The 11,994-nt window shown below is 53.8% G+C and overlaps 2 protein-coding genes across 2 annotated transcripts; both read left to right on the top strand.

Moving 5' to 3' along the window:
• Positions 1 to 4,083: 4,083 nt before the first annotated feature.
• Positions 4,084 to 4,530, top strand: LOC136533605 (uncharacterized). The gene has a single exon (XM_066526159.1). The coding sequence runs from the start codon at positions 4,084 to 4,086 to the stop codon at positions 4,528 to 4,530; it is 447 nt and encodes a 148-aa protein (XP_066382256.1).
• A 4,170-nt stretch (positions 4,531 to 8,700) lies between these two features.
• On the top strand, positions 8,701 to 9,744 carry LOC136533604 (uncharacterized). The gene has a single exon (XM_066526158.1). The coding sequence runs from the start codon at positions 8,701 to 8,703 to the stop codon at positions 9,742 to 9,744; it is 1,044 nt and encodes a 347-aa protein (XP_066382255.1).
• Positions 9,745 to 11,994: the final 2,250 nt, after the last annotated feature.

The following is an 11,994-nucleotide window of genomic DNA, read 5'->3' as shown; positions in this document are numbered from 1 at the left end:
AACATAAAAAAGAAGACAGTTGAAACACTTGAAACATGTGTCTGAAACACTTGCAAAAACACATAAAAAACACTTGACAACCATTGCAAACATATGTAACGTATAGATAAAACACTTGCAACATAATGTGAAACATATATAACATCTAGATAAACACACTTGCAACGTACATCTAAAAGATAGATAAAATTGGGAACTGATGCTTCCAACATACGTGTACAAACCATTGTGACATATGCAACATCCGTATGAAACACTTGCAACATACCTCTAAAACATCTAGAACATACGTTTGCAACACACGTTTTTCAGCGCAACATGGCGCGGGCAGCGCGGCAAACTGACGCGGTGGAGACGGCTGTGATAGCAGATGGCGGCACCCGACGCGGCGGAGGCAGCCGCGACAACAGATGGCGGCACCCAGCGAGGTGGAGTCATCCGCGATAGTTGGATAGAGGCACCCCGCCGCGATGGAGTCAGCCATGGTAGGCCTACCTGGCCACTGTGGCTCGGGGACGGCGGTGAGGAAGGACAGTGCCAATGCGGCCAAAGAGCTTGGTGACAAAGACGGTGGCGTGGCCCTGCGCCTTGGCGTCGTCGATCCACTATAGCGACGTGGGGTGAATCTACGCGGGCGAGGGCGCACAGCGCGGGCGGGAGCGAGCGGCGCTTACGGAGGTAGGAGCGCGGGCAGGAGCGACCAGCGCTTGCGAAGCGAGGTACGCGGGTGGGAGAGAGTGATACGTGCGGAGCGAGGCGATCGGAGCTTTTGTCTCTGTGGATGGTTTGAATAGGGCATCCGAACGCCCTAAACAGAGCATTACCGCTTACAAAATGCAAGTAAGTGAAGTACAATTCTTGTATTTTGATTCTTCTGGTTAATTCAGTCTTGAGAGTAGGAACTAAAATTTCTTTGGTTATTTTGGTTTTCCTTGCTTTCTGGAACAATCGATTTTCGATTTCATTTCTTTTGGTTTTGGTAGTTTGATTTTTCGATTTCGGTTAATTATGCTCACCCCCAACGACACCCATATTGATGTCGGGTGTCAGGATGATCTCCAAATCATCATTCTACACTTTCCTAGTTCAAAAATTGTGAAGTTTTAATACAATAATGGAAGAGGTGTCAAATAAATGGTTAACTGAACTTGTCTAAACTTGTGACTCTCATTCCATTGTTATGTTTTTGTGGCCATGGAAAAACTCACCGAATATCATTTTCTTTTTTTTAAACGAATCAGGCAGGAGAGCTGCCGATTATATTAATAAGAAGAAGGCTCAGACAGGGCAAACAACGACACTTCAAGAGCTTACAACGGAAAAGCAACAACTACAACGAAAAAACAACTACAAACAACGATGAAGCATACAACTCTGTCAAGACGACGATCTGCTTGCAACAAGAGCAAACAACAAGGCACCCCCAACGATGTTAAACAACTCACTTAATTGCAAGGAGACCTCTGCCATCATGTCCCAAAAAGCTCGGCCCTTTAAACCCATCAATGGCTTGAGAAGGTCTAGCGACAACAGTTGTTGCAGGCAGTCTGTGTAGTCTTCAATCGCGCTCTCATTGAGTTTCCCATCAATCCCAACAATGCCCAAATCTTTTAAGACACTGCGTTGCAAGGCGGGCACTTCGACGAAGTGATGATTTGTCATAGGCCTTGCGTCGACGTCTTGTTGTCGTGGTTGATGATGAGGAGGGACGCATAACGAGGCATGCAAGATCCTCACCCTTCGAAACAAATGTCACTGAAGAAGGCACAATCAATGGATCCTCTATTAACGGTGGCTCTTCCACCTTGACCTTAGTTGTAGATAGGGTAGAGGCATCTTTGACGGTGATAAGAAAGATAGGGTCTTCATCTGTCACTTGTGCATCTGTGGTAGCTTCCTCATCATCTGATGCATCCTCCACAAGAACAATATCCTCAACAGAGGTAACAGCTTGCATCAACGTTTGTTTTTCCTAAAACTTGGAGGTCTCTACTTTGTCAAACGTCCTTGTAACCACCTCATTAATGATGGGATCCGTCTCTCTATGAATCTCTGTAGCTATGATCATTGTGGGCATATCCTCAATGACAGAGTCTATAGTGTTTGCTCATATGTCCTCGCACACCATAGAGTTGGTAGGCGTGCAAGCCGTAGCAAGAGAAGTGAGGACCGACAGTGTTGGAGAGCGTCGAACTAGAGAACATGGCCCGAAGAGCTCAGCCATGTTGGAAACTAAAGTATGATCTTCTAGAGGATCCACCCCCTCCAAATGGTTGGCCATACGTGCTAACCACAACTTGATGTTAGAAATATCGTCTCTAAGAGGGCGCAACACTTCCTCCAAACGAGCAGCAAACAACTATTGAAGTTCTGATCGTAAAGTTTCCACCAAAGGTGTAATCAAGGACTAGAGGTCCAAAGTCGTCGAAGCAGAAGTAGCAAAGCAACAGCTATGATGAGAAGGAATTGGACGTGACTCTGATGACTGATTGCAAAGTTGTTTTAGCAAAGAAGACGAAGACCCCACTGTAGTCTTCAATGGAGGCATGGCCATGACATTTGCCCAACTATGAGCTTGCTGAGGGCGTTGAGGTTGGGGTTGCACGAAGGAGGAGTGGGCTCTTAGGGACGACAATCCCTCTCTCGATGTCTAGGACGACGACATTGAATGCAATAGAAGGAGTCTCGGCACAAGTTGACTTGGTGATCACGTGCAAGGCAATGGTAACACCTGCCTCGGGCCCATCTCTTGAAGGCCAGACTGCGCTCTGACTTTGGTACATGTGGTGGCGACGATGATTGATCCACACGGAGCTCGAATGGGTGAAGGCGGGGATGATCTTCCGAGTCAAGCACTAGAGCCTCCATTGACATGACCACAACTCACCTCACTTGCTGGCAAGCATGTCGAAGGAAGAATGTTGCAGCTGCACGTAGGATACCTTGTCGGAGTATAGATGACTGAAAGGATGAATGACGGTAGTGGCGGCGGGGGCGACGACGACACAGAGTTGGAGCAGACCCAGGCAGCTTATTCTCCCTAGCGGTGGTGCAGACAAATTTTGAGAAAGTTGGCGAGGCGTGATCGAGAGAGTTGACGGCGAGCACGGCACGGATGAGTTGTCGCCGAATACGCCAAACTCAAACTCGGGCGTGTCGGTAGATCCGGCGATGAAGAGTGACAGTCTTGCTTGTAATCCTATGTTCCCGCTCAATTCAAATTCAGGTAGAGTAGTGTTGAGCACGGCTTGGACGATCATATCCTCCCATGCGCATCGTTGTATTTGTGGCCACGACGAGGCGCTTCATTCGCGTCGTGGCGAGTGCTGCCCGCGGTCTGTGGCATGGCCTGGTGTGTGGGATGGCGCACATCGCAGAGATCATGGCACGCATGGCGAGCATGCAGGAGAGCGAGAGAATAGCTCCGCCACTCCCTGGTAGTTTCCTTTCTTAGCTTTTGTAGCTTGTGTATAAGTAGGAACTCAATATATTCAGAAAAGCCTATGCAATCTTGCTACGGCACCAAAAAACCCACCTGTGTTCATCGTGTTCGTGAGGTTTGAGAATCTTGACCAGAGTGATTCCGGCTGACATTTGGCCTCAGAGCTGACCGATCCAGGGATCATGCCGCGGTACTCCATCCCACCCAGTGGGCGCTCATGGACGCCACCGCACCGAGGCCGCCACTATCCACTGTCGCCGTCACCAGGGCCACGCCGAGGTCGCCATGAGCCCGAAGTCATCATCCACCACGCCGAGCGGGATTCCAATGGGAATTCCTCGCTCAAATTCCCCATGCTCACTTGCACCAACTATCAAGAGTGGGTGATGTTGATGTAGGCGAATTTTGAGGTAGTGGGGTGGTGGTACGCCGTCGAGCCAGAGGAGGGGGACATGATCGACTACCGCGACGACCGTCTGGCGCTCGCCGCAATCCTGCGGTCAATGCCGGCGGAGATGCTGGGCACATTGTGCGGCAAGGGATCGGTGGCCGCCACTTGGTAGGCTATCAAGACGATCCGCGTCGGCGTGCAGCGCGTGCGAGAGGCGAGCGCGCAGCAGCTGCGGCGCCAGTTCGGCGCCATGGCTTGGAAGGATGGGGAGAGTGCGGAGGATTTCGCGAACCGCATCACCGGCCTCGCCAACAACCTTCGTGTCCTCAGCAACGACATGAAGGATGTTGAGATCGTCTGCAAGATGCTGCAGGTTGTCCCAGAGAATCTTGCTCAGGTGGCGATCTCCATCGAGACGTTGCTCGATCTCAACGACCTCTCCATCGAGGAGATAACGGGGAGGCTCCGTGCCGTCGAACAGTGGCGCCAGGCACCACCCGTCACCGACAACCAGGGGCGTCTGCTCCTCTGTGAGGAGGAGTGGATGGCCCGGCTCAAGCTCCGCGACTCCGAAGAGAAGGGGAGCGGGAGCGGCACCATCGGCGGCAGCGGCAGCACCACCGGCGCCAGCGGCAAGAAGCGCAGCAGCCGTGGTCGTGGCCGCGGGCATGGCAAGAGCGATGCCTCCACATTCTAAGATGGGGCAAAAGCCCAGGTGGGAGGTGGGAAAGGCCTCAACCAGGACCAGTGCGCGTGCTGCGGTAAGTCTGGCCATTGGGCCAAAGATTGTAGGAGCAAGCCCAAAGGAGAAGCCAACGTGGCGCAGGCTGAGGAGGAGGATGAAGCCTCTCTGTTGATGGCTCACGCATCAGTCTTCCCCAATGCGCTGCCACTGCCCACCAGCGAGGCCTGAGCTGCTTCTCCCCCACCGCTGCGCATCGTCGAGGCAAAGGTCTTCGCACAACTCGATGGCTCCGTCAAGCGCGACGATGGCGTGTGGTGTCTGGACAGCGGGGCCATGAACCACATGTCCGGCTGCAGGGAGGCGTTCATCGACATCGACACCTCTGTCCACGGCACCGTCAAGTTTGGCGACGGGTCAGAGGTGGCGATCATGGAGTCTGGCACCGTCCTCTTCGAAGGCAAGACCGGTGAGCATCTCCCACTCATGGGGGTGTACTTCATCCCTAGGCTGACGACCAACATCATCAGCTACGGCCAACTCGAGGAAGGTGGGTGTGAGATCCACTCCAAGGATGGTCTTCTCTGAGTTCGCGACGCCAAGGGACGGCTGATCATCCGCATCCGTCGTTCCTCCAACCGCCTCTATGTCCTACGCGTCAAGATCGCCCAGGCACTCTGCCTGGCCGCACGCCAAACTAAGGATGCGTGGCTATGGCATGAGCGGTTTGGGCACCTGCACTTCGATGCCCTGCGCAAGCTCCAGCAGCAGGGCATGGTGCGTGGGCTACCCAACGTGGACCATGTCCACCAACTCTGCTCCGACTGCGTCGTCACCAAGCTCAAGAGGAGTCCGTTCCCGACGCAGGCAAAGCGGCGAGCAGAAGGCCTGCTAGATCTGGTTCATGGGGACCTGTGCGGCCCTATTACGCCGGTGACCTCCGGCGGTAAGAAGTACTTCCTTCTCTTAGTGGATGATCAGAGCAGGTACATGTGGGTGGCGATGCTTGCCGCCAAGAGCGACGGCCTCGCCATGGTCAAGAAGTTCCAGGCGCGCGTCGAGGTGGAGATTGGGCGGCGTCTCCGCGTTCTGCGGACCGACAACGGTGGAGAGTTCACCTCCATCGAGTTCGAGACCTACTACGCCGAGCACGGTGTTGATCGACAGCACACTGCGCCATACACGCCTCAACAGAACGGCGTGGTCGAGCGGCGAAATCAGTCTGTCGTCACCATGGCGCGGAGCCTGCTGAAAGGAAGAAACATGCCGGCCACGTTCTGGGGAGAGGCGGTGGCCACCGCCGTTTACCTCCTGAACCACGCACCCACCAATGCCGTCGACGGCATGATGCCGTTTGAAGCCTGGCACGGACATTGGCCATGTGTCCACCATCTGCGGACGTTCGGCTACGTTGCGTACATCAAGGTGACGACCCTGCATCTCAGTAAGCTCGGCGATCGGGGAACTCCGGTAGTCTTCATCGGCTATGAACCCGGCGCCAAGGCGTGGTGCTTCTACGACCCTGCAGCACGCCATGTGGTCGTGTCTAGGGATGCGGTGTTCAATGAACCCATGCCCTGGAGCTGGCAGGACGAGGACATCGGTGGTGGCTCAGACCTCGTCATTGAGTACCTCCCCATAGAGCTTGGGGCTGATCACTTCACCGACAACGTGGCGCCCAGTACCGCGGCGCAGTCCCCTTCACCAGGCTCGGCCGCTCCCTCAGGTGTGGGAGCACCAACGACTACAACACCTATGCAGCCGTCCAATGTACAGGTGCCCGAAACACCTGCGTCGGCATCGTCGCTTCCACAGCCCGAGTTTGTCTCGCCGCATCCGGGTGCGGAGAAGTACCTGGACGCCGACGCCGACAACATTGAGCCACGCTACCGCACCATCAACAACATCATTGGAGCAGCGACACCACCGGGGTACGCCGCTCGTTAGGTTGCTGCTGAGCTCCACTTGCAGATCGAGGAGGAGCCAGCCTCTTTCGCCGAGGCTGAACGGCACCAGTCTTGGCGGCGTGCCATGATGGAGGAGATGGATGCCATTGAGAGCAACCAGACATGGCGTCTGGTGATGCTTCCACCAGGTCATCGACCTATTGGCTTGAAATGGGTGTACAAGGTGAAGAAGGATGCCGCCGGTGAGGTCATCAAGCACAAAGCTCGGCTCGTCGCAAAGGGCTACGTCCAACAACCCGGCATCGACTTCGACAAAGTGTTCACGCCGGTGACCCGCATCAAGTTCGTGCGGCTGCTGCTTGCACTCGCTGCCTAGGAGGGGTGGCCAGTGCATCACATGGACGTTAAGTCCGCGTTCCTGAACGGGAAGCTGGTCGAGGAGGTCTACGTCAAGCAACCTCCTGGCTTCGCCGTCGCTGGGCACGAGAACAAGGTGTTGCGCCTGGACAAGGCGCTCTACGGACTTCGTCAAGCACCGCGCGCGTGGAACGCGAAGCTCGATGAGACGCTAGTGGCACTCGGCTTCAGCCACAGCACGTCGGAGCACACTATCTACGCACGTGGGAAGGTCATGTCACAGTTGCTGGTGGGGGTCTACGTCGACGACCTCATCATCACCGGGAACGACGACGCCGAGATCGCCCGATTCAAGCAACAGATGTCCAGCAGGTTTAAGATGAGTGATCTTGGCTTGTTGTGCTTTTATCTGGGAATTGAGGTGCAGCAGGGACACGATGGGATCAAGCTGCAGCAGTCTGCGTACGCGCGCAAGATTCTGGAGCGCGCCGGCATGGGTAGCTGTAACCCGTGCTACACTCTGATGGAGCATCGCCTGAACCTCTCGAAGTCCAGCACTGCAGAGCCGGTGAACGCCACTGAGTATCGAGGCCTAGTCGGCTGCCTCGGGTACCTGGTGCACACCCGCCCAGACATCACCTTCACGGTTGGCTACGTAAGTCGTTTCATGGAGCACCCCACCATCGAGCATCTTAACGCGGTGAAGCGCATCCTGCGCTACATCGCGGGAACGATCGACTACGGCTGCCATTACAAGCCTAGAAGCAAGAACCTGAAGCTACTGGGGTACAGCGACGCCGACATGGGCGGCGACGTTGATACAAGGAAGAGCACCACTGGAGTGATGTTCTTCTACGGCTCTTGTCCGGTGACTTGCCAGTCACAAAAGCAGAAGGTCATTGCGTTATCATCCTGCGAAGCTGAGTACATTGCAGGTACAACGGCGGCCTGTCAAGGTGTTTGGCTGGCGCAGCTGCTTGCCGAGCTGAAGAGCGAGCAGCGCACCACCTTTCTCCTCAAGATGGACAGCCAATCGGCTATTGCTCTAAGTAAGAATCCTATCTTCCACGATCGGAGTAAACATATAGATGTCAGATTTCATTTCATCCGCGAGCGTGTTGGGGATGGGAAGCTGGACATTGAGCACGTCCGCACTGAAGAGCAGATCACCGACATCCTGACAAAACCTCTGGCGCGAGACCGTTTCTGTGAATTGCGCGAGAAGATGGGCGTCATCAAGATCAGCAAGGACATCAGGATTAGGGGGTGAAATGACAGTCTTGCTAGTAATCCTGTGTTCCCGCTCAATTCAAATTCAGGTAGAGTAGTGTTGAGCACGGCTTGGACGATCATATCCTCCCGTGCACGTCGTTGTATTCGTGGCCACGACGAGGCGCTTCGTTCGCGTCGTGGCGAGTGCTGCCTGCGGTCTGCGGCATGGCCTGGTGAGTGGGATGGCGCACATCGCAGAGATCGTGGCGCGCATGGCGAGCATGCAGGAGAGCGAGAGAATAGCTCCGCCACTCCCTGGTAGTTTCCTTTCTTAGCTTTTGTAGCTTGTGTATAAGTAGGAACTCAATATATTCAGAAAAGCCTATGCAATCTTGCTACGGCACCAAAAAACCCACCTGTGTTCATCGTGTTCGTGAGGTTTGAGAATCTTGACCGGAGTGATTCCGGCTGACATTTGGCCTCAGAGCTGACCGATTCAGGGATCATGCCGCGGTACTCCATCCCACCCAGCGGGCGCTCATGGACGCCACCGTGCCGAGGCCGCCACCATCCGCTGTCGCCGTCACCAGGGCCGCGCCGAGGTCGCCGCGAGGCCGAAGTCATCATCCACCGCGCTGAGCGGGATTCCAATGGGAATTCCTCGCTCAAATTCCCCATGCTCACACGCACCAACTATCAAGTGTGGGAGATGTTGATGCAGGCGAATTTTGAGGCAGCGGGGTGGTGGTACGCCGTCGAGCCGGAGGAGGGGGACGTGATCGACTACCGCGACGACCGTCTGGCACTCGCCGCAATCCTGCGGTCAGTGCCGGCGGAGATGCTGGGCACATTGCGCGGCAAGGGATCGGCGGCCGCCACCTGGCAGGCCGTCAAGACGATCCGCGTCGGCGTGCGGCGCGTGCGAGAGGCGAGCGCGCAGCAGCTGCGGCGCCAGTTTGGCGCCATGGCTTGGAAGGATGGGGAGAGCGCGGAGGATTTCTCGAACCGCATCACCGGCCTCGTCAACAACCTTCGTGTCCTCGGCGACGACATGAAGGACGTTGAGATCGTCCGCAAGATGCTGCAGGTCGTCCCAGAGCATCTTGCTCAGGTGGCGATCTCCATCGAGACGTTGCTCAATCTCAACGACCTCTCCGTCGAGGAGGTAACGGGGAGGCTCCGCGCCGTCGAACAGTGGCGCCAGGCACCACCCATCACCGACAACCAGGGGCGTCTGCTCCTCTGTGAGGAGGAGTGGATGGCCCGGCTCAAGCTCCGCGACTCCGAAGAGAAGGGGAGCGGGAGCGGCACCACCGGCGGCAGCGGCAGCACCACCGGCGCCAGCGGCAAGAAGCGCGGCGGCCGTGGTCGTGGCCGCGGGCGTGGCAAGAGCGACGCCTCCACATTCCGAGATGGGGCAAAAGCCCAGGCGGGAGGTGGGAAAGGCCTCAACCGGGACCAGTGCGCGCGCTGCGGTAAGTCTGGCCATTGGGCCAAAGATTGCAGGAGCAAGCCCAAAGGAGAAGCCAACGTGGCGCAGGCTGAGGAGGAGGATGAAGCCTCTCTGTTGATGGCTCACCCATCAGTCTTCCCCAACGCGCCGCCACCGCCCACCGGCGGGGCCCGAGCCGCTTCTCCCCCACCGCTGCGCATCGTCAAGGCAAAGGTCTTCGCACAACTCGATGGCTGCAGCCCGTTCAAAAACCATATCGAGAAATTTATTACAAAAGTCAATCAAAATGCCAAAAGCTAGAAACCCGAAACCCAAAACCCGAAACTAGATTTTAAGCCAAAAGTCGTCTGAAAGCTACCGTTCAAAAAGATAGGCATCCTAACCTTATCGAGTAATTGATTGTTTCTTGTCTTCCTAGCCGGGAAGTCTTCGATTCACTGTTGATATCGATAAAGGAGCAAAAACTAAATAGAACAGATCATGTCAACTACACAATCATGACACAAATCTAACGGCCTTCATGGTGATGGCCTAGGGATCGCAGATTTTGACAGACAAAATATGATAAAATCACAAAAACCATATCATACATATTTTGAAAATTCTGTGTGCAACTAGTCCATCTATTCTCCAATGTGCACACTTGAGAAGTTCGCGAGAAAGCGCAAGATAGCGTTTGACCTTTTTCTTTGCGGGGAGCTACTAGTTCGATGATTAATGAAACGTAGGAGGTGCATGTTTACTACCAAGCCAGCAAAGATGTCTCTCTATTTCCATCCAGGAAATATGTGTACGTGATCCTGAGGATTACAGGACCACGAAAATTCTAGGATTGGTCACGTGGAGCCTAATAAGACTACGTACTGACCGGAAACTGCATGCATGGCCCAGGATCGGACCACCCCACGGCTCTTCCAATTACAGGGACCTCATGGATGACGACGATTTGTTCATGATGAAGCTAAGGCCACTGAGTAGCAATTGCAGGGTCCCGTTCTCCGTCGTCTGTCATGCGTGTTTTCAAACAAAAGTAAAGACTTGAATAGAATTTGACGATTATTCCATTAGATGCATGTAGACACTGGATGCCCACTGCACGCGCTGTCCTTTGATGGATCCTTCATAGGGCGGCAGATGCAGGCCCATGCACACACCGTCTAGCCTATGAGAGCACTGAGTTTCTACAATAATAATGGCAGCCCGCCCCACAGATAATTGGCCTGGACCGTCGTCCTTGATGCCGGTCACATATGTTACACATGCATGTCGTCCTATGAAGTGCATGCATGCTAGTTAGTTCTTCCATGAGGAATCGGATCATATACTCACTATATATACAACAGTCACACTGCTCGTCCGGCACCATATACGTTGCTGCTCGCTAGTGGCTATGGACGCCGTTCATCTTGATGCGACGGTGCTAGTCTATCTGCTCCTAATATTACTTGCTCCCACGGCGGCAGCGTCGCTCGCCGGTTGTCCCAAGAAATGTGGCAACATTACCTTCGACTACCCCTTCGGCATTGGTGCTTTGAGCTCATCTGCGAGCAGCAGCCCTCAAGGCTGTTCCTTAGGTGGTGGGGTGGTGTTGAGGGTCAACCATCATCATGCACCCATGCCTTGGGTGTTGATGATGGGAATCACTACAGCAGCCACACGCTTTGCCGAGTGCCCCATGCACTCGGCAAATCCTTTGCCGAGTGACGAGTGCAACACTCGGCAAAGAGGCTCCGTCGAACCTTTTCACGGTAAAGCTTGCTTTGCCGAGTGCCAAATCTCGGGCACTCGGCAAAGGCTTTGCCGAGTGTCAAGCTGGCACTCGACAAAGGATTGACGGCCGTTGGCCGAAGGCTCACGCCATCTTAATTTTTTTAATTTCTTTGCCGAGTGCAACACTCGGCAAAGAATTTTCTTTTTTTTTTCAAAGTTCTTTGCCGAGTGCCATAGCGCCGAGACACTCGGCAAAGCCTGTTTTCAATTTTTTAAAAATTTTCTTTGCCGAGTGCCACTGCCAAGGCACTCGGCAAAGCATTTTTTATTTTTTTTAAATTTTCTTTACCAAGTGCAATGGCCATTGCACTCGGCAAATCTGGGAAATTGTTGCTGCTATTTTCCCAGCTTTGCCAAGTGCAATGGTCATTGCACTCGGCAAAGCCACAGCAAAAAAAATTTTTGTTCGTTTTTTGCTTTTCCATGTAAACAACAGTGCATATATATATATTAGAAACCACAATTCAACACAATATATGAGAAAACACACACACACACACACACATATATATATATATATATATATATATATATATATATATATATATATATATATATATCACAAATGACCAATTATGTCCGAAATCCACAATATATTACAAACCACAAGTTCAAAGTTCACAAGTTCAATACATAAAGGCATGCCTACATAAAACCGACTCCGGAAGCGGCTCACGACGATTGTGAGGGTTGCGACGCCCCAACTTGCGATGCCGGCGACCCTCCGAGATGGTTCAATGCCGCCCCCAATTGATGCTGCACAAAAGAGAAGAGATTGCA

Source organism: Miscanthus floridulus, unplaced genomic scaffold (assembly GCF_019320115.1).
Source record: "Miscanthus floridulus cultivar M001 unplaced genomic scaffold, ASM1932011v1 os_1010_1, whole genome shotgun sequence".
NCBI classification, from domain to species: Eukaryota; Viridiplantae; Streptophyta; class Magnoliopsida; order Poales; family Poaceae; genus Miscanthus; species Miscanthus floridulus.
This window is presented reverse-complemented; position numbering and strand designations above follow the sequence as displayed.

What these genes read in the sequence shown, in the direction of transcription:
- LOC136533605 (XM_066526159.1), top strand. Translation starts at nt 4,084, where the DNA reads ATGGCTTGGAAGGATGGGGAGAGTGCGGAGGATTTCGCGAACCGCATC.
- LOC136533604 (XM_066526158.1), top strand. Translation starts at nt 8,701, where the DNA reads ATGTTGATGCAGGCGAATTTTGAGGCAGCGGGGTGGTGGTACGCCGTC.